Genomic DNA, 21,385 nt, shown 5'->3' with positions numbered 1-21,385 from the left:
GGAGAAAATAGGAATGCTCCGAAACGTATTTATATTGCACTAGTTATATCAGCTCTTGATTATGGATTTGTCCTATATGAATCAGCACCTAAGTCCATGTTAAAAAGGTTGGACACTATTCAGCACCAGGCTCTGAGGTTATGTTGTGGGGCCAAAAAGACCCCTCCAGTGTCAGCCTTACAGGTGGAAATGGGAGAAATGCCTCTTTAAATGAGAAGAACACAACTAACAATCATATACTGGGCAAACTTGAGGGGGTATAACAATACTCTCTCAGTTAAGAGCATACTGGAACCATGTCAAGAAAAGGACAGAAGGAAAGTTAAGTGTTTTGGCTGGACAATTGAGAAGAGTGTCACTTTCTGCAACCCCACTCAGACACAAGACAAGACATAATTTTAGAGATAGCACATACTGTATTATTAATAAAAAGAATAGGGATTGAAATTCAGTTCATATGGATTCCTGCATATATCTGGGTGGATGAAAATATAACTACGCAAAAGGATCAACAACGAAAAGTGATGTAGAAATGATAGTACATTATAGCAAGGAAAAGGAAACAGAGATGGCAGGAAAAATGGGACAGAGGAAATAAGGGCAGATACTTGCAAAGTACTCAAAAGAAAGTAGGTGAACTGAGCCACCAGAGACACCAAGGAAGATGTTGTAGAATCAAGAATGAGGTTTGTTCATACGGGTCTAAACAGCACCTTTAAGATAATGAGCAGGCAGATGTGACAGTTTAAATCAACTGGAAAAAGTGGAGCATATATTCTTGATCTGTCTATAATACCAGAGACAGACACTTGAAAAGTAACTCCAAAGAAAACGTTAACGCCAATTCTAAGAGATATATGATATAGGATATATTCAGGTTTTTAAAAAAACACTGGACTCTTTTATATAATTATATACAGGTTGTGACTCCAACAATGAAGTTAGGTATTAGGTACTCTCTCACTGTATATATTGTTTTGTTTTATATTGTTTTATATATATTTATACATATATATCTATTGTTGTTTAATGTCTGATTGTTATTTATGTAGAATGCACCAACCACACCAAGGCAATTTTCTGTATGTGCAAATATACTTGGCAATTAAAATAATTCTGATTCTGATTCTGATTCTGATCAGGTACATATCCATTCTGGCTCACACTCCTTTCCAGACGGTGGCGGTAAAGCGCACATAAGTTGTTTGCCACTCGCCTTTAAACATCAGAAGAAGAAGAAGAAAAAGAAGAAGAAGAAGAAGAAGAAGAAGAAGAACAACAACAACAAGAAGAAAAAGAAGAAGAACAGCAAGAAAAAAAAGAACTCACTGCGTGGTTTCATTTCAGTTGTTTCATTTGGAAGATGAAGCAGAACTCGAACGTCCCGGCTTTCCTCGCCAAGCTGTGGACGCTGGTCGAGGATGCGGACACCAATGAATTAATCTGCTGGAGTCAGGTGATGCTAAAGCAGTGCCGTTATCCCATCAGGATGCTAACCCCAAGTACACAACTAGACAGCCTTAATTTGACAAACAGTTTATTGTTCATCGGTCCTACATCTTCGTGCCATCCAACTAGTCGTGTCAGCATACGGAACAATTAGTATACCTCAACTGTCAGCTCTGTCTGCCAGCAAGTTTCTTAAATCCTATATCTTCTGTTTGGCTACCCATTATCTGCGTCATGCCAGCATCGCTGCTTTATTGAGATTTTGATACCGAGTCACCGAAAAGCTCTCTGTCCCCATGTGGAGTGTTTACATTTAAAATAAATCCTTTAGCCCGTTTTGACCGACATTGCCGATTGTTTGCAGGAGGGCAACAGCTTCCGAGTGTTGAACGAGCAGCGCTTTGCGAAGGAGATTCTCCCCAAGTTCTTCAAGCACAACAATATGGCCAGTTTCATCAGGCAGCTCAACATGTGTAAGAATCCATTATTTCCCTTGTTCACGAGTTCTGACATAACTAGGTTCTTTGCAGTAGTTGAAGAGTGACCCAGAGTGTCTGCTGGCTGGAACTGTTTGATTCAGGCTATATTTATCCCAGTTGGTTGGTAAGTTGTAACCTGTACTTTAAGAATTAGTTTCAATGCAACTGAACTGTGATGAGCAGCCAGTTAGGTCATTGTTCTAGTATTGCCCCCCCCCTACACCCAAGCAGAAGCAGGGCCACAACAAAGTTTGCAATCAGAAGCTGCTTAGACTATTGACAAATCTGCTGAAATTTACCCAATCATTGTTTGTCCACAAACAAAGGAAATAAAAAGAATAGATAGCTTGTTTGATTCAGAACAACAGTGCAAAACCTAAATGTGTTCAGTTCCCTATCATATAGGACTTTGAAAGTGTCATATCCTGACATTGTAGAAGTTGCTACTAACACCTCTTTGGCAGAACCAAGGTCGATTGAAGCATTTTCTCTACATTTACGCACTCTGCGACTAAAATAGCCGCACTCACAGACACATCTTTAAACCCAGACTGGGTAAAAATATACATATATGCATATACTGTATACATTTAGGAGGGTGTGTTTTTTGATGATTTTTAAGTTGTTTACACCTTTGTGTTTGTGTGCATGCAGATGGATTCCGTAAGGTTATACACATTGACACAGGCATTGTAAAACAGGAGAGAGATAGTCCAGTGGCATTTCAGCACCACTACTTCAAACATGGACAGGATGACCTGCTGGAGAACATCAAGAGGAAGGTAGAGGCATCTTTTTGTTATTTCTCTGCTCATCAGTCAGCAGATTGCTGCCAATGACCTTAAGACTTAAATAGGCTCCAGTAGTGCTTGACAAGCAGATACACCACAAAATCGAATCATAAATGTACAGTGGCAAAAAAGTAAGTGAAACATTTATTTTTCTATTTTACTTAATCCCTTATAACACAAATCAAAGCATTGTTCTCATTTGATTTAGGTTGGAAAAGGCATGTGATCCCTTCAGCTAATGAAACTGGAGTCAGGAGATAGTAAACCTGGAATCTAGTTTATCATACAAGAGGTGTGTTTTAGGGCTACTGATTTTTTTTTTTTAAAACAGGGCTCTGGACTAACTTTTTAAATTGATTGGGCCTAACTTGTAGTTGCACCAGCACATAATTTAGTACCAGAAATATTTTACTGTGCCTTTTGGCACCGCAAAAATACACTTATTAAACCCTTTCTTGACAGTTCCCATATATATATTGGTCCAACCTCTTAAGAGGCGGCTGAGATTCGCCTAAAAACGCCTGTCTGAGGAATACCCAAAGTAAATTGAAAGCTGTTCTTGAACCATTTGTAGCACAAGCTTGGTTTCTTTTGAAAGGTACCATTCTGAACTTTCCCCCCCAACAGTCAGAATCCCCCTAAGTGCTACTGGCATTGAGTAATAGCAGTTGGAACACAGTGAAGTAGAAGGTTTTTATATCCGCCTGAATATTTTTGGTAAACAGATGTCTGCAGATGACTCTAGCTGGGACTTATTAGATGGAAAACACAATTGTACCCTAGCATGAAGCCTTGACTAGCCCAAGTTCAAATTTGATAACAATACCACAGAAAATGAATATTTTACAGATGTTTTCCAAAGGGCATGTCTAGGCGTTTTCCACAAAGGCCATTTGGAGACTCCAGAGGACCCTTTGTAACCATGGTAACGAACTAGGCTAAAAAGGCTACCTTTACCCTCAAAATCATATTTTACACTGCTCAGAAAAATTAAAGGAACACTTTTTTATCAGGGTATGGCATGAATTTAATTGCAGTTTTTTGATAGTTATCTGGTCAGTTAAGTAGCAGAGGGGGTTGTTAATCAGTTTCAGCTGCATTGGTGTTGATGGAATTAACAACAGGTGCACTAGAGGGGCAACAATGAGACGACCCCCAAAATAGGAGTGGTTTTGCATGTGCAGGCCATTTCAAGTTTCTCCCTCTTGATCACTTCGACTGGTTTTCCATTAGTGTTGGCTTTAGCTAGAGTCATTATCTCTACTGGGAGCATGAGGCGATTTCTTAACCCTACAGAAGTTGCACAGATTGTCCAACTCCTTCAGGATGGCACATCCATGCGTGCCGTTGCAAGGAGATTTGATGTGTCTCCCAGCATAATCTCCAGAACATGGAGGAGATTCCAGGAGACAGGCAGTTACTCTAGGAGAGCTGGACAGGGCCGTAGAAGGTCCTCAACCCATCAGCAGGACCGATATCTGCTGCTTTGTGCAAGGAGGAACAGGTTGAGCACTGCCTGAGCCCTACAGAATGACCTCCAGCAGGCCACTGGTGTGAATGTCTCTGCCCAAACAGTCAGAAACAGACTTCATGAGGGTGGCCTCAGGGCACGACGTCCTGTAGTGTGCCCTGTGCTCACTGCCCAGCACCGTGGAGCTCGATTGGCATTTTCTATAGAACACCAGAATTGGCATGTCCACCACTGGCGCCCTGTGCTTTTCACAGATGAGAGCAGGTTCACCCTGAGCACCTGTGATAGATGGAAAGGGTCTGGAGAAGCCAAGGAGAATGCTATGGTGCCTGCAACATCGTTCAGCATGACCGGTTTGGTGGTGGGTCAGTGATGGTCTGGGGAGGCATATCCATGGAGGGACACACAGACCTCTACAGGCTAGAGAACGGCAGTCTTACTGCCATTAGGTATCGGGATGAAATCCTTGAACCCATGGTCAGACCCTACGCTGGTGCAGTAGATCCTGGGTTCCTCCTGATGCACGATAATGCCCGGCCTCATATGGCAAGGGTATGCAGGCAGTACCTGGAGGATGAAGAAATTGATGCAATTGAATGGCCCTCACGACCACCTGACCTAAACCCGATAGAACACCTCTGGGATATTATGTTTGGGTCCATCAGACGCCGCCAGGTTGCTCCTCAGACTTTACAGGAGCTCACTGATGCTCTTAGAGAGATCTGGGAGGACATCCCACAAGACACCATCCGTTGTCTCATTAGGAGCATGCCGCGACGTTGTCAAGCATGCATACAAGCACGTGGGGGCCACACAAGATATTGAGAAGTATTTTGAGTTGCAGAAATTTAATTTTGGCAAAATGGACAAGCCTGCCACACAGTGTTAATTTTGGCAGCTATTTTTGATTTAGTCTTAGTCTTAGTCTTTAGACGAAAATGCATATTAGTTTTAGTCACATTTAGTCATTTTTATCCTTCTTAGTTTTAGTCTAGTTTTCGTCGACGAAAACTCAGAACATTTTAGTCTAGTTTTAGTCGACGAAAACAAATTACATTTTAGTCTAGTTTTAGTCACATTTAATAGCCACATTAAACTCCTTATCTTCCCTTCTCAGGTCCAGGGACCCCCTGTGTTGTGTCTACAACTGCGTACTAGTCTAGCTTGCAGTACTTAGGTTGTCCATTAGATGTCCCTCCTATAGGTCTATAGCAGGGGTCGGCAACCTTTACTATCAAAAGAGCCATTTTGCCCCCTCTTCCCCCAAATAAAATTTGTCTGGAGCCGCAAAACATATTTGATAACAAAGCTGATAAAATGTTATATAAAGTTATACTATACTAATCTGTAGATTATTGCATTTATGAAATTATAGAACAACAATAAAGAAAACTGTTGACATTTTATTTATTTTTACCTGTTACAACAAAGGGAAACACCAAATGCTTATGAAGAGGAGAAGAAAATACACAGGCAAGTGTAGGCCTACTTTGAAATAAATTAAACGCAGAACTATGTAGGGTTATTTGAGTCATCCCCATATTTGTGGGAAATGTATGAAATAAGAAGTACCCTATTTTGAAATAAATAAAAACATATAGCTGCAGCCTATATATTTTAGTTGGCGTTGGCGAAATGTGAAAACAAAAAGTGAAAGCAGATCAGACTGGAGGCGGACAGTGAAACTGCAGCTTGGTAGAAACCAGCTGCAGCCTCTGCTCTGATCCAGAAGCTGCGGCGCTGATCTCAGAGCAGCTGAGACCAGAGAAACTCTGTGTTTTCACTGTTTCCATAGTTAAGAAGCAGCCGGTGAGTCAGTGACGGCCTGCTTCACATGACACTCGCACACACACTCGCCGCTCCGGGTACTTCATGACGGCCTGATACGATTATGTTTTTAAAAATTGTTGTGACTTAGTCAACCGCAAAATTAAAATAGATTTCGTCATAGTTTTTATTTTCAAAGATCCATTTCGTTACGTCTTCGTCTCGTCTTAGTCATGGGAAAAGGGGCGTTAACGAATATTTTTCGTTATCGTTATCGTCAACGAAATTAACACTGGTGCAGGACCAGGTATCAGCTCTGAAAAGTTATAATTAAAACTAACAGTGTACAGTTGCTTTTAGTTATTAATGATAGCAGCAACAGTTAATTTAGTAATACGTAATAATAGGTATTTTTAAGTGCTGTCAAACGATTCAAATATTTAATCGCGATTAATCGCATTTATGTCATAGTCAACTCAAAATCAATCGCAATTAATCGCAAATTTGTATCTATTCTAAATGTCCATTCATTTATTTTTTTTTCATAATTTTTTTTTTTCGTTTTAACGCTCTTATCAACATGGAAAAGTGGATTGGCTTGCTTTATGCAAATGTTTTATTTTATCGAAAAACAACATTGCCAAACAGGGCGGTACAAAATAAACTTATAAAGTGCACATTTCAGGTAAACAAGGACTCAGCCTATAGTGCAGTTAAACCATGACTTAATATTTTCTTTTTTTCAAGTTTGCTGTGAACATAGCAGTCAGGCCTCTTATTTCAGAAACAATGAACCATAACAGTTAGGTTAGCAATATAAGGTAAGCCTACTACTTATTTTCTTTCAGCCAGCTACTCAAACAGACAAGCAACAAAATAACAAACAAACAAAATAGACAGGCAAGTGTCGGCCTACTTTGAAATAAATTAAACACAGAACTTTGTAAGGCTATTTGAGTCCTCCCCATATTTGTGGAAAATGTATGAAATAAGAAGTACCCTATTTTGAAATAAATAAAAACATGTAGCTGCAGCCAAATAGCTCAAAAATATATATTTTAGTTTGCGAAATATTAAAACAAAAAGTGAACGGCAGGTCAGACTGGAGGCGAACACAGATACTGAAGCTCGGTAGAAACCAACTGCAGCTTCTGCTCTGATCAAGAAGCTGAGGCGCTGATCTCTGAGCAGCTGAGACCAAAGAAACTCTGTGCTTTCACTGTTTCCATAGTTAAGAAGCAGCCGGTGAGTCAGTGAACGACAAAAGACCAGAGAGTCTTTTTGATTTATGCCTTTCCGACGACCATCCGTCTGAAAACAATTCACCGCCGAACAGTAGGTGGCGCAACGGAAGACAAGCTTGGAGAAGCCTACCTCACGAGTAATCAGAAGAAGTCCACGCTGTTTATTTACTTACTCCCCACTTCCCTCACACACAGTGTAGGCTACGATAGCAACTAAATAAAATAAAGTGACACCCAGCAGGTCAAAATGCTGATGTAATCGTTTTTTAGCGCAGCGGTTCCCCGGTCTTGTGTCCAAACTGTGTTGCTAATTCCACAGCTTGAAGCTACACGGAGCTAGCTAGCTCCCCCCCCCCCCCCCAGCTTCCACACACAGTCAGCAGGGAACTGATACTAACTACTTCCCAGTGTTTGCTTCTAACCTGACGTTGTTTGAGAAACGGTGTCATGATAGTCGTGACAGCGGGTTTTTGCACTGTTACTACCGCAGTTAGCATGGTTGCTAGCCCGCTAGACTACCCCGCTAGCGCCGTTTTGAAAGCTTGTTATAACCGTATGTGACCCTGCACACATGCCTCAGTGCTCTGACGAGCCACCATCAGCCGGACAACTCCCCTGGCTTAACACACACGTCACATTAATCGTAGAATCGTAGTTGTGTTTATTGTGAAGCAGGAAGTTTGAGGTCCGGAAATGTGAAATCCGTAAATGACTTCGTACGGAAATTACGTCGTAAGGAAATGATGTCGTACGGAAATTATGTTGTTCGCGGACCAATCACAGCCAGGGGGTGTCCGTGGGGTCTCCGAAATAAACACTGACAGTTAGAAAAATCCGAGGTGCACGAAAAGCTCTCCGAGGCGCTCAGAGAGAGCGTTCCACCATGGATAGGGCGGTCCTATCTGTCCGTTTTATAAAAAACGCAGAAGCGTAAATCGGCCTTTAATCTCGCGAGAAAAAAATGTACGTCGTTAAAATTGGTTTGCTTTAATGCCGTTAATAACGCATTTAACTGACAGCACTAGTATTTTTGTTATTAATAGTAATAGTAATAATAATTAGGGCTGCAACTAACGACTATTCTGATAGTCGATTAGTCGTAGGTAATTTAAACGATTAATTGACTAATCGGATTATGAATGACACAAATTCTCAATTGCAATTATTTAGCAAGCAGCTTTTAAATTTAGCTTGAGGTTGTTCGAGGCATGTGATGACTGAAAATAAAGACAATAAAGATCGATACTTCATTCAAAAAAATGTCTTTTAATAAACTTTGCTGCATATAAGGGTACTGTTGACACAAAAGCAAAGAAATCAAGTTTTTGTCCATTTAAAACCAAGGACAGGCAAAGTAAAGTGCGTATTAAAAAAAATTATTTAAATTCAAGTTTCCCTTTTTACTGTGAACCAAGAACAGGCCAAGTGCTGATACTAAAAATAAATTAAAAATCAAGTATCCATTTTTCCAGTTAACAAAAAGGACAGGGAAAATAACATTAATAAAAACATCAACAAACAAAACTACAGTCTTCTTTGGACTAAATAATTGTGATTAAAAAAAGACGTTTGTCAGGCAATAGGATAACTTTTCGCTTTTAAACTCGTTAAAAAAAAAAGTTTAAACCATATTTTTGTAATGGATTCTAGAATCTTGCTCACGGTATGAACGTGTATATATAACATCTGACAGAGGCGAGTCCGCATCGTCTCCGTTACGATGTCACATGTGCCTCCGCCTCACATGCGCGTGTCATGCTTCCATGGAGAGAAGGTCCGCCGCACAGATACTGCAGCTAGTTTTTTTCGGGCTATGTTAAGAGTGCAGTTCTCTCAAACTTTTTACTTTGTGGTGCGCGAGGCAGCGGACGCCGCCATTGGTTCATGTTTTGTCGCTATTGCACGTGCGCGACTTTCAGAGATAGGAAGGGAGCAAGATGGCTCACTCCTCAGGTACTTCCATCAGCACCTCTGGTAAAACGACGTTTAGTTCCGCTGCGCGGCACGAGAAACACGCGCTACGACGTGACCACCAATTCATCGACGAGTAAATTCGTCGGCGACTATTTTTGTCATAAAATTTTAAATCATAAATCGTCGACTGATCATTGTAATGCAGCTCTGGAGTCAGAGATACCTGCAAAGAGAGAGACAGAGAGAGACTATGAGAGGAAGAAAACACATAAGTATTGACATTTATTAAACTAAATAAATGAATGTGGGGACAGAGAGGAGTTCTCAGTGATGGGAGTTCCTCCAGCAGTCTAGACCTACAGACGTGGACAAAATTGTTGGTATCCTTCCGTTAAAGAAAGAAAAACCCACAATGGTCAACTGACAAAAGAATTATTTTTTTTACTGAAAATTAACTAATGAAAATCAGACATTGCTTATGAATTGTGGTTCAACAGAACCATTTAAAAAAACTAACTAATGAAAATGGCCTGGACAAAAATGATGGTACCCCTAGAAAAGATTGAAAATAATTTGACCATAGGGACATGTTAAACTAAAGTGTGTTCTCTAATTAGCATCGCAGGTGTCTTCAAACTTGTTATCAGTCAGTCTGCCTATTTAAAGGGTGAAAAGTAGTCATTGTGTTGTTTGGTATCATGGTGTGTACCACACTGAACATGGACCACAGAAAGCTAAGGAGAGAGTTGTCTCAGAAGATTAGAAAGAAAATTATAGACAAGCATGATAAAGGTAAAGGCTATAAGCCCATCTCCACGCAGTTTGATGTACAGTAGGGCTGCCACTAACGACTATTTTTCTATCGATTAATCGGACGACTATTTTATCGATTAGTCGATTAATCTAAACGACTAATTTTCCTCCAAAAAAATCAAATTGACCATTTCATTTCAGTTAATTTTATTTTGACAACAACAAACTGTATGTCATCGTATAATGCAGCACAAAACAAAATGTAAACAAAGGCTCAAATATTAAAGTGCAAAACTGTAGGTTTAAACTAGCAACTCCAACGTGATAAAAATAAATAAAAAAGAGGGCATATAAGTTAAGTCAGCAGTGCAACTCAAAAAGATATCAAAGTTTCTATTTAACCCCTTATTTAAAAAAGTGGTCTGCATATTAAACAAAGTGCAACAAGTTTAAAGTATAAGAAACAATGGTGTCCAGCTCAGGGCCGGGTCTAGACAGGCATGTATGAGGGGGCAGCCACAAATCTTGAGGGGGCATTGTGCTTTATTATATTATTTTTATTATAAATTGGGATTTAGTTTGAGGGGGCACAACATTTATTTGAGGGGGCCAGGCCCCCTCTTGCCCCTGCCTAGACCCGGACCTGGTCCAGCTCAAAATCAAACTCAAACGTTAGTTAGACATGCGTGTTGTAATGTAAGAATGTCAGCATGTCCACATGTTCTGGACTCAGTCTAGCGGCCCCCCCTCCCCCCACGCGGGCGCCGTAGCTGAGGTGACGCGAGAAGGACCCGACTAGCGTCCAGGGCCGCCGTCCGCACCTGCGACGGACACCGCCCCGCGGTCCAAGAGAAAGGAAGCCCCCGCACCAGCGACGCCGTGAAGCGCCGTGGACGAGGACCCCCCCCCAAAAAAAAAACAACTTGAGGCGGGCCGCACACCGAGCCTCCGGCTGCGTGGAGGGGAGTGCGCCGGGGCGACTGCTGCCCCATCCGCGGCACGGATAGTCTATCGCGGCTGGTGCCCAGCGGTTTTAAAAAAAAATGCGTCTACGCATTTTCAGCGTCAACGTAATCGATGACGTCGACGAATCGCGGCAGCCCTAGACTACAGTTGCACATATTATACAGAAGTTTAAGGTCCACAGGACTGTAGCCAACCTCCCTGGATGTGGCCGCATGAGGAAAATTTATGACAAAATGAATAGACGGATAATACGAATGGTAACCAAAGAGCCCAGAACAACAAGAGAGCCTGTGTTTTGTGTTCGAAGTGATCTATTTGAAAAAAATGGTGTTATGAGCTCTTTGATATATGAAGGAGCTTAATTGTTAAGGGCTTTATATGTGTATATCATGATTTTATTTTAGCTTGTCTTAAGAACATGTTTGTTTTGTTATTATAGTTGTGCATGAGTTATAATGTCAGGTAATTGTGTAGATCTGAGTGGTGTTGCGGTTAAGAGAGAAATTGTTCAAATAAAAAAATATTTAACATATTTTGTTACATGTAACTCTGAACTGGCCTGTTAATTAATTTTCAAAAACAGAAGTCAGTATTTTAGTTTTGTGGTTTGGATAGTAAAGCATCTTAATAATATGTCTGAGCAGCTTTGTTGGAGGAAAGGTCTAAAACTCCCTCTGATCTCTGCTCTAGTCCTGGTTGGAGGTTATTGCTGTCAAAGGAGCTCCGACCAATTCTTAGATACAGGGGATCACTTACTTTTGCTGCCAGCACTGTGAATGTTTATTTTGTGTGTTCAGTAAAGACACAAACGATTTGACACGTTTGTGTAATAAATGTTGAAATGTTTCTTTGTACTTGGATTGAAATCAGATAACATCTTTCCAACGATTAAATCCTGGTTATTCGTTAGGGTTTACCTCATTTCTCCAACCACGATATGCTCATTTTCAATTACATCAAACATCTCCCACAAACAGTAAAGTGATGAGTCAGCAGTTTGATATTGATATTATTTTGATACAACCAGAAAAATTCGGTCATTCGGGTAAAGCTATGTACAGTCTTGACACATGGTCAATCCAAATGACAGACGGATCATGGGGTTTTTGGGGCAGAGAATCCATCACACAGCTCCACAATGAAGCAACGACCCAAAACACTCATAACACTTATGTTATGATAAGCGTAAAAAAGGACAAAGTCTAAGTTTAAGTCTAAGACTTGGTTGTATTTTTAGGTTTCTAATGCTCGGCCGGAGGACAATAAGATTCGACAGGAAGACCTGACAAAAATATTGGCCAGTGTTCACAGTGTTCACAGCAAACAGGAGAACATTGATGCCAGGCTGGCAACACTCAAGAGGTATGTGTAAAGCTATGTGCAAAAACAATATATAATGAAAACGACCAAAACATAGCCAACCACCCTAGAGCATTTAGAGAATTCCATTAATTTAGAATGATCTTAAGGATGATTTATGGGTTTGGTGGCTGTGAGGGTCTGCCTGTTATATACTGTATTTAATTGTTTCCCCAATATCAAGTCCATCTGGATATCTTTGCAAACGGTCAGCACTACAAGCTGGCTGGATGTGATTGTGCATTACTATATTCAAGGTCCTATTCTTGTTAAGAATTTTTTTTCTCTTCTTTGTTTCTTTTTCACTGTGTTGAAAAAAACATCCTGTTTTCATGCATGTGTGGAACATCAGTGTTTACTGCTCTGTATTCCTGCAAAATTATAGATCTAGATCGCCCAAAAAAACTATTTACTCATTAGCTACTCACCACTCTGCCAATGGAGGGATGGTTGAAGCCTTTGAGTCAAAAAAACACTTTTGGAGTTTCAGGGGTAAACAGCGAAGTAACTGGTGGTGACTTTTTCAGATGTAATAAAACAACAGAGAAAAAGCACATCATGCCTCCATACTGCTTGTGTGGTGTAACATTAAAGTCCGACTCGAAAAGGCGTCATTTACACTTGGTTTTAAGCCCATGTTGGAATGATGACATGAGTCTTTGTTTTATCGGCTTTGTTAAGGCCGGCGCATGCTTCTGCTTTTTTAGGGGCCCGCAAGTATAAGAGCCCTTCCGGGCCCTTTACGTGCTTACGTATCCCTTCTTACGTGCTTACGTGCGGCGCCCAATTTTTGTAACTAGACAGCAAAGCTCCACAAGCCTCACGTAGCCGGCAAGGCTCATGGTTTTCCAAGCGTTGATCGTTATGCAAAGCAATTCCCCGCCAGAACACTAGGCGGAGTAATGTTTTTCGTCGAAGTCGGCTCTTCTTCATGCCACACACGAAGAAGAGCCGTTTATTTACATCGCCACGGCGGGTCCTCAGAGCCTTTTTCTGGCGGACAAATCCGCCAGTCAGTGACGGGTTATACTAGTGGTCATAGTTTCGAATCTCTTCTGCCAAGTGCTTCCATGGTTTTCGCCGGTTCCGGGCATGAAACCGGACATGCGACTCCGGACAGGATGTAGTTAGCAGACCAATCACAGCCTCGCCGGCTACGTGAGGCTTGCGGAGCTTTGCCGTCTAGTTAGAAAAATTGGGCAACGCACGTAAACAGGGATACGTAAGCATGTAAGGGGCCCGGAAGGGCTCTTACGCTTGCGAGCCCCTGAAAAAGGCAGAAGCATGCGCCGGTCTTTAGAAAAATTGGGCTACGCAAGTAAGCACGTAAGAAGGGATACGTAAGGGGCCTGGAAGGGCTCGTACGCTTGCGGGCCCCTGAAAACGCAGAAGCATGCGCCGGCCTTAAGACATCTAAGTGGCCGCAGCGGCAGAGACACGGTCCCCTCACCGGCACGTCCCCGGAGCAAACGCCGACACGTCCACCAACAGCGAGCCGCTGACGTGGAGCCAGCAGCCCGAGGACAGCACCCAGCCAGCCCAAGCACTGTGACAGGAACGCCCCGAGCTGAGGAGGGTGCTGTGGCTCGTAACTTACCCCGGTTGCCAACTCTGCTCCTCCGCCAGACCTCCGCCTCTCACCCCGCTCCCCGGCTGGTTAGCTTCCCCCCTCGGCTAGCTTCCCACCTGACACCTGCCGCCCTGGGGCCATGTAGCGAGACACTCATGGAGATCAACCCAGAGCTCGCCATCATCACCATAATCATCTCCTGGCTCCAGGGAGAAACGCGCTCCATCGTGGAGAGTGGGTCTCCCCGGGGAGAGAGTCTCCGCGGTATCCGCCTCGACGATCGGCGTGTTTATCGGCCACTTAGATGTCAGATGGGTCGCTAGCTAGCATTAGCTCGCGAGCTAACTGCCCAAGCTCCAGCTCCCACTGCGGGGCCGAGCTGGGGCTCTCGTAGCCAGCCTTCGGCCCACCTGACTCCCATTATCTCACCGGTGGGGGGTCACCGGTGAGCCCCCGGAGCTGGCTCTGGTGGTGACACCAGATGGGTTAAAAGCAGAGGTTAAATTTCCCCTTGCATGAGTGTGCCTGTGCATGTCTGTGCATGTGTGTGGGATATATAAATGTATCTTAATCTTAAATCTTAATAATGGTGGTCCAAGGCCATGTAGCGAGACTCCCTACATGGGTATGGTGTGACTATGACGTGTGTTCTGGTCGTAATCCCATTCGACGCCCTCTAGCGTATAGTTTATGACATAGAGGAACCACAACAAATCGCGGGAGTTGTTTTTTTCCAGAGTTTTTGGGACGGTAGACATGCCAGATACCCAAATTAACGTGTAGAAGCACTACAAAAGTGGAATTCTCATAATATTCCACCTTTTAAAGTCTATCTTAAAAACACCTTTCTGTTGAAATGTCAGGAACAACTTCAGACATTATCACATTGTATGTAAAGAAAAATAAGTAGTAAGACACAGGAGAAAGGTTGGTTGAGCAGTAGATTATCTGTAAGTGAAACTTGTTTTGTTGTTTAGGGAGAATGAAGCTCTCTGGAGGGAGATCTCAGATCTGAGACAGAAACATGCCCACCAACAACAGCTCATTAAAAAGGTGAGCAGTATACGGGACCATCAGTTTACACTATCTGAAGCTGTTTTCACATACAATACATAACTTCTGTTAGCTCTACTACATTAATTTGCACAACTTTATATTTCTGAGGACAATATGATGCAGTTCAAAGGACATTAGTTAATCATTCATCCATTCAAGAGAATATGTATTTAAACAGATATCAGTTTTTATTAGTACTATTAATATTCTGCACATGCTAGCTTGAGTCAACATCAGCAGTCCTGTGAGTGGTGCATCTTTACCAGGAAAGTCATCTTTGAATATGTGCTGTAATTATTTCAGTGGGATAAACGGAATCAAATGTTTTTGTTAAGTATCCTCACCACTCTTTTGTACTTATAAACCCTCTATTTACATATTATCGGCAGTCAAGCTATTAAAACAGTTGGTTGAGTTAATTTGTAATTTATCATAAACTTGAATGAAATAGCCTTGTATTTAATAATTTTTTATGCTATCTTCCTGTGGCAAAAAGCACATATGGTATGTCCAAAATTCACTGCAACTTTTCAATTTCAATATCGGGAAATTTGAGACTGAAAAATACTGTAAAGGTGGAGTTTTGCAACACATCGGAGATCAAATAGGTTGCCATAGGAATGAATATCTTTCTAGTCCACGTATGGACACAGAGCTAAGTGGAACTGAGGCACTAGTGTCTGTGCTGTCAATCTATCACCATTTTCTGTTGTATCTCATGATATATATATTTTTTTCAGCTGATACATTTCATCGTCACATTAGTACAGAACAACCACATCCTGAATTTAAAGCGTAAGAGGTGAGTTCATCCTTCAACTGGTATCATAGTGAATGACCTACTGAATGAGGCGCCTCATGAAATGCAAAGAGCTGGCGATGTGCAGTATGTTTCTATAAAATTAATGTGAACTTGTGTATAATTTCTTAAAATGTGGTAAGAGCGTTGTTGTCCATATTTTCAGACTGTCTTGTGGTGGTCGAACATGTCATGGTTACATTTGGAATAACTGCTGATTCACTCCCACTACCTACCCCACTGTTGATGGGTTGTTTTTACAATGCTCATTTTCAGATACACTTTAAATTTTGCTCTACACAGTGAAAATGGGATATCATCTGTTTCATAACTTTTCCCAGCCAGTGGTGTAACTTTTTATGGCATCTCAGAATGTGAATTTATTTAATTTCTTCAAATTGTTGTGTAAATATAGTGATTTTCTTTTTCCAGTCAACCTGTAATGATCAGTGTTTGAACTGATCATGCATGATAAAGATACAATGAAACCCAATCTCTGTTAGAAGATGAATCAGCATTACATTTTTTGTTTGCATAACATGCATGATTTTTCTAATTTCAATTACCATGATATCTTTCTCAATAACGCACGTAAATCAACTAACCATTTCAGCACTCTCATATAATGATCTTTGATAATGTGTTACGGTCTTGTCAACAGGCCAATTCTTATTAACAGCAATGGAAAGAAGCCCAAATATATTCATCAGATCTATGATGACAAAGTGTGTGTGGAACAGGTCAGTAAATAAAAGAACTGATACAAACATGGGAGGTATTGCTTACAATGAAAACTTATGAGTCAATGTTTTTTAATATAGATAATTTATAAAAAAAATCATGTTGAATATATGATGTGTTCTTTTTGTCCCGTATAGCCATCTGTCAACAGTCTCAATGGTGTGAAGGGCTCTGAGATATTGGATGATGTTATCATCTGTGACTTATATGAGAATGATGCAGAGGTGATGGCGGAGATCACAGAGGGGTCACATACATACTATGAGGAAGGGTAAGACAAGTAAAATTTGACTTCTTAAGTGAACTTCAAATGCCTTCTCATGGATGATGTGGTAACTGATAACAGCTGCAAAACAAACAGTGTCTGATTTGTGGCAGTGCAATGCTGACAACACACTGAATATGTCATGATCTATTTTACTGCAAACTGCCTGCATAGTGACACAATATGAATTCCACTAATATATGCAACTGAGCCTCGTAAAAATACTTAACTGAGGATTTTACAAACAGTTGTAAACTGTTGTAAAGGTTTTAATTTTCGCACAAACTGATTGATTTATGGCACAATTTGAACCAGGCTCCATCACATCTGAAACTATTGGCACTCCCTGAATAGTTTTACAACCATAGTTCAACATTGTTATGAAAAATCCTACAAGCAGCAAACATCAAATGATAGTACAGTGAAACAGAGAAAATAGCAGTCTGTCTCCTCGAGGTTTAAACTCATAATGATGATGATGTTGATATAATAATTATAATAATGTATGTATATATACTGTTGATCAGTCTTTAGTATAGGAGCCATTTGTTTTCCATTTCTGTATTTAACAAAAGTCACATATGCATTATTCTATGCCCTCATACATTGTGCGTTTTATTTTTGAATAATTTCAAAGGAAAAAATATAATATGCAGGTGGAAGAGCTTAATATATTTACACACCATGTTAAACCGTGTTTTTTTTACATAGTTAAACATATGGATATTTGAGGTTAATTTGAGAGATTAAGGTATTATAAATAATCAAATAAAACTAAATAATTGTCTTTTGATTGAAAATGTCATGATTTATAAAATGTAATTAAGTGGAAAGCAATTAATTGTAAGGAAAGAGTTTGGATGCACCAACATTCATTACTATTTCAAATGCCAAAAATTTTATTCAGGTGAAAATGATAAGAAAATTGTTACAGATAACTTTGGAGGAACATTTAGTTTGTTCTTGATTGCTGAAGTGAGTGGTATCAACATGGTAAGATTCAAAGAGCTATCTGAGGCCTGTAGACTCTACATGCATATGACTCTGGGTAGTTAGTGATATACATAGCTTTAAAAATAATCTCAAATCAGCCATCCGACTGTCTGGGAAGTAATTACAAGTGGAGAACATTTAAAGCAGGTCAGCAAGAGTAAACGGTAGGATGCTTTAAGAAGACAAGAAGTCATATCAAATTAAATAATACTACAATCAGCGACGGCACAAGTTTGATTTTCATAAATTGGCTCCAATGTAGAAACCCTTCCTGACAAAATATCATAAGGGTAAGAATGAATTTTGCCTGAGAACACTTGGACAAAGACCAGGTGGCCTCAATTATAGACGTGTGTTACACACATAATGGGGTACAAAAAATGCATACGTCACTTTCCATACAGAAGTTGGGATCTATAAAAACAAACTTGCTGGGAGAATGTGTGCAACTGTAAGCGAACTCTGGCTCATGCACACAAACATTTTTGAGAAGATAAGTAGGCAACACAGACATGAGGTAGTGAATTGAAACCTAATTATAAATCGACTTTGAGAGAAGTTGTATGCCAACTCAAAGGAAATTACACCAGAAACCATTAAATGGCATTATAGAGTTACACAACTGAACGATTAATAGTTTTTAATAATATATAACACTGTGCATGTACAACTTTTTGATTGTTGTATAAATTAGCTGCAGTGAACATGACTGCTGTCAGGTGAACAGAATGCAGAATGGAGACCCCATAAATAAATGCAATTCTCAGAAAAATTATGGGAACACTTAATCATCACAGTATAAAACCAAGTTAGTTAAACTTCAGGGACATCAATCTGTCCATTTAGGATGTACAAGCGATTTTATCCATTTCACCTTCTTTGGTGCAAGGGAATAGTGTTACATGTGGTGGCCACAGACTGCTGCTCTCTCCTTGTCCTTCCTGAATGATTATTCTCTAGTTTTGTGATCTGCTAGTGTCCTTGTCACTACTGTTAGCATGAGGCGGTATCTGCAGACCAATCAGGTTGCACAGGTAGCCCAACTCTTCGAGGAGGCCACATCCATGCATCCGTTCCCAAGAAGGTTTGCTGTGTCTCCAGCACAGTCTCAAGAGCATAGAGGAGATATAAGGAGACCGGCTGTTACATAAGAAAAGCTGGACGGGGCCGTAGAAGGGCATCAACCCAGCAGCAGAACCGGCATCTGCTCCTTTTGTGCGAGAAGGAACAGGAAGAGCACTGCCAGAGCCCTAAAACAAAAACTCCAACAGGCTACTGGTCTGCATGTTTCTGACCAAACTGTGCAGAAACAGACTCCATGAGGGTGGCCTGAGGGCCTGACGTCCTCTAGTGGGACCTGTGCAGCTCGATTGGCAATCGCAAGAGAACGCCAGAATTGGACAGTCCGCCACTGGGGCCCCGTTCTCTTCAAAGATGAGAGAAGGGTCACACTGAGCACATGTGACAGGCGTAAAATAGTCTGGACACACCGTGGTGAACGTTATGCTGCCTGCAACATTATCCAGCAGGACCAGTTCAGCAGTGGGTCAGTGATGGTCTGGGGAGGCATATCCTTGGAGGGTCGCACAGACCTCCATGTCGTAGCCAACAGCCTGACTGCTGTTGGTTACCGGGATGAAATCCTCAGTGATTGTCAGACCTTATGCCTGTCAGTGGGCCCTGGGTTCCTCCTGGTGCAGGACAATGCCCAGCCACATGTGGCCAGAGTGTGTAGGCAATTGATGCCATTGACTGGCCCTCATCTGGGAAGAGATCACTCAGGACACCCTCTGCCATCTCATCAGGTGCATGCCCAGACATTGTTGGGAGTGCATAATGACAAGCAGAGGCCATACACACTACTGAGTTGCGTCATTTGAGTTGCCATGATGCAATTTTTTACTCAGATTTTCGGTGTGGTTTGGATGATTTTGGTTTCCTTTGACCATTGGTGTGATTTAGGTGTTCTTTAATATTTTTGAGCAGTGTATATTGTGTTCACCTATAATATTACCATTTCCAAATAATTATAATAATTTAGCAGCTTTAGGTTTTAGATTTTTGTTCTTTAAATATTGCTTTTTTAATTCATGCACTGTCCTCTCTGTCACCTCACTGCATTAATCTCAGCTGCAACACCTTGCCATTTGCTTCCTTTTCATTTGTAAGTGATACCACCACTGTGGCAACCAAACAATGTGTCACTCATGAGCCACTCGACTCAGGAGCCAGAAAGTCGTCTCCTTGTATGATTCCACCATTTGCCATCAAAATCATAGATCAGCAGGGTCATTAATATCATTCAGCATTCACAAGGTACTTTTCATTGACTTGAATGTGGGCTAGTAGAGCGTTGGACATGAGACAGATTCACAAATGCATGTTTCCAGGTGTTACGGCCACATCCTCAAACATTTTGTTTGGCTCAACCTACTGACCGCAACATACAAGAGTCATGGTTAAAACAAATCATAAAGTAACAAAATAAAGAAACAAAGAATGTTAAAATAATCTTTGGAAGTGTGGAGGCCTGGCCCAAAAGAACAGAGAAATTGGAAGAGCTTGTCCAGCAACACATTGGGCCATCTAACCCAGATAGTGAAAGTGAACCATGCAACATGACGTGACCCAAAACATTCCAGTAACTCTGGTAAAGTTTTGGTGTGGCCAAGTGGAAACCCAGAGCTTAGTCCCATTGCGACCATTGGGTGATTTGAAAAGGGATGTTCATGCAAGAAACCAATAAAACATTACACAGCTGAAAAAGTTCTAGAGCTGGGTAAAATTTGATGTCAGAGACAAGTTATTGGAAACATTGTAATTATTCCAGACAGAAGGGGAAATACTAGCTATAAGGGCATAGTGTCAAGGGTGGTGTTATAAGTAATAAGAAAGTGTTACATCATGGTATTACATCATCTTTGTCTATAGATATAATTTGAAAAACATCAATATTCACATGTTGATATTTCTTAATATATAACTGAATCTTTAATTGGGTATCCTAATTTTTTCACATGACAGTACTTGTAAGGATTGTCTTAGTTAATGACATGCTGTTTGAAACTACCCTCCCCAGTGATGTAGAAATCGTGGAAGTAGAGCAGGACAGATGTGCAGTCTTGCCAGCAGAGACGGAGGTGAGCACCACCTGCACAGATAACAAACAGACAGAGGCTGGTGTGACAGCATCATCAGAAGATTCCCAGAGGAGCAGCATTTTAGACAGCAGTTGCCCGACCAGCAGCGCCCTGCAGCTCAATAAACCCTCAGGCCTCAGTCTGGAGGACCCCTTCAAGATGATGGACTCCATATTGAACGAAAACGGAGCTATATCACAGAACATCAACCTGCTTGGCAAGTACGTGGCAACCTTTCTTTATATATATAAGTGAATAATTTCTTCCTTTTTTTCAAGAGCTGCTTATTACATATCAGGGCCATTCAAATTCAGTAGCAATTGAGCTATAGGATAACAGAATGTTGGACAACTAATGGCTACAAATAACTAAAGTAGATTTTTTTTTTGCTAAAAAATGTTGTCCCTCCATGTTTGATTTTCTTCTGAAGTCTTGTTTAATCATGCAAGTTTTCCCCACTCCAGTTCAGTAGTTGGCGCTAAGGCACTGAAAAGTTGGTTTCCAACTGCAATAACAAACCTGAAGAATCATGCCAGTTTCTGTGATATTCCAAGTCTCTGGAGTCACCACTGTGAAATAATTTCCTACAAATGGCAAGTGTGTGGTCTTACGTTGTGGAAAAATCATC

At 41.0% G+C, this 21,385-nt stretch overlaps 1 protein-coding gene across 1 annotated transcript in view; it reads left to right on the top strand.

Moving 5' to 3' along the window:
- Positions 1-1,272: 1,272 nt before the first annotated feature.
- Positions 1,273-21,385, top strand: part of LOC133024690 (heat shock factor protein 2-like) — a 28,105-nt gene continuing 7,992 nt past the window's right edge. Inside the window, 9 exon segments of the mRNA XM_061091857.1 lie at positions 1,273-1,456; positions 1,814-1,922; positions 2,583-2,710; positions 12,072-12,196; positions 14,741-14,816; positions 15,560-15,621; positions 16,280-16,358; positions 16,497-16,630; positions 20,697-20,978. Coding sequence (XP_060947840.1) covers positions 1,364-1,456; positions 1,814-1,922; positions 2,583-2,710; positions 12,072-12,196; positions 14,741-14,816; positions 15,560-15,621; positions 16,280-16,358; positions 16,497-16,630; positions 20,697-20,978 — 1,088 coding nt within the window. The 5' untranslated portion in view covers positions 1,273-1,363.

Source organism: Limanda limanda, chromosome 18 (assembly GCF_963576545.1).
Source record: "Limanda limanda chromosome 18, fLimLim1.1, whole genome shotgun sequence".
Classification (NCBI taxonomy): Eukaryota; Metazoa; Chordata; class Actinopteri; order Pleuronectiformes; family Pleuronectidae; genus Limanda; species Limanda limanda.
Note: the sequence above shows the minus strand (reverse complement) of the source record. Positions and strands in the feature narration are given on the sequence as shown.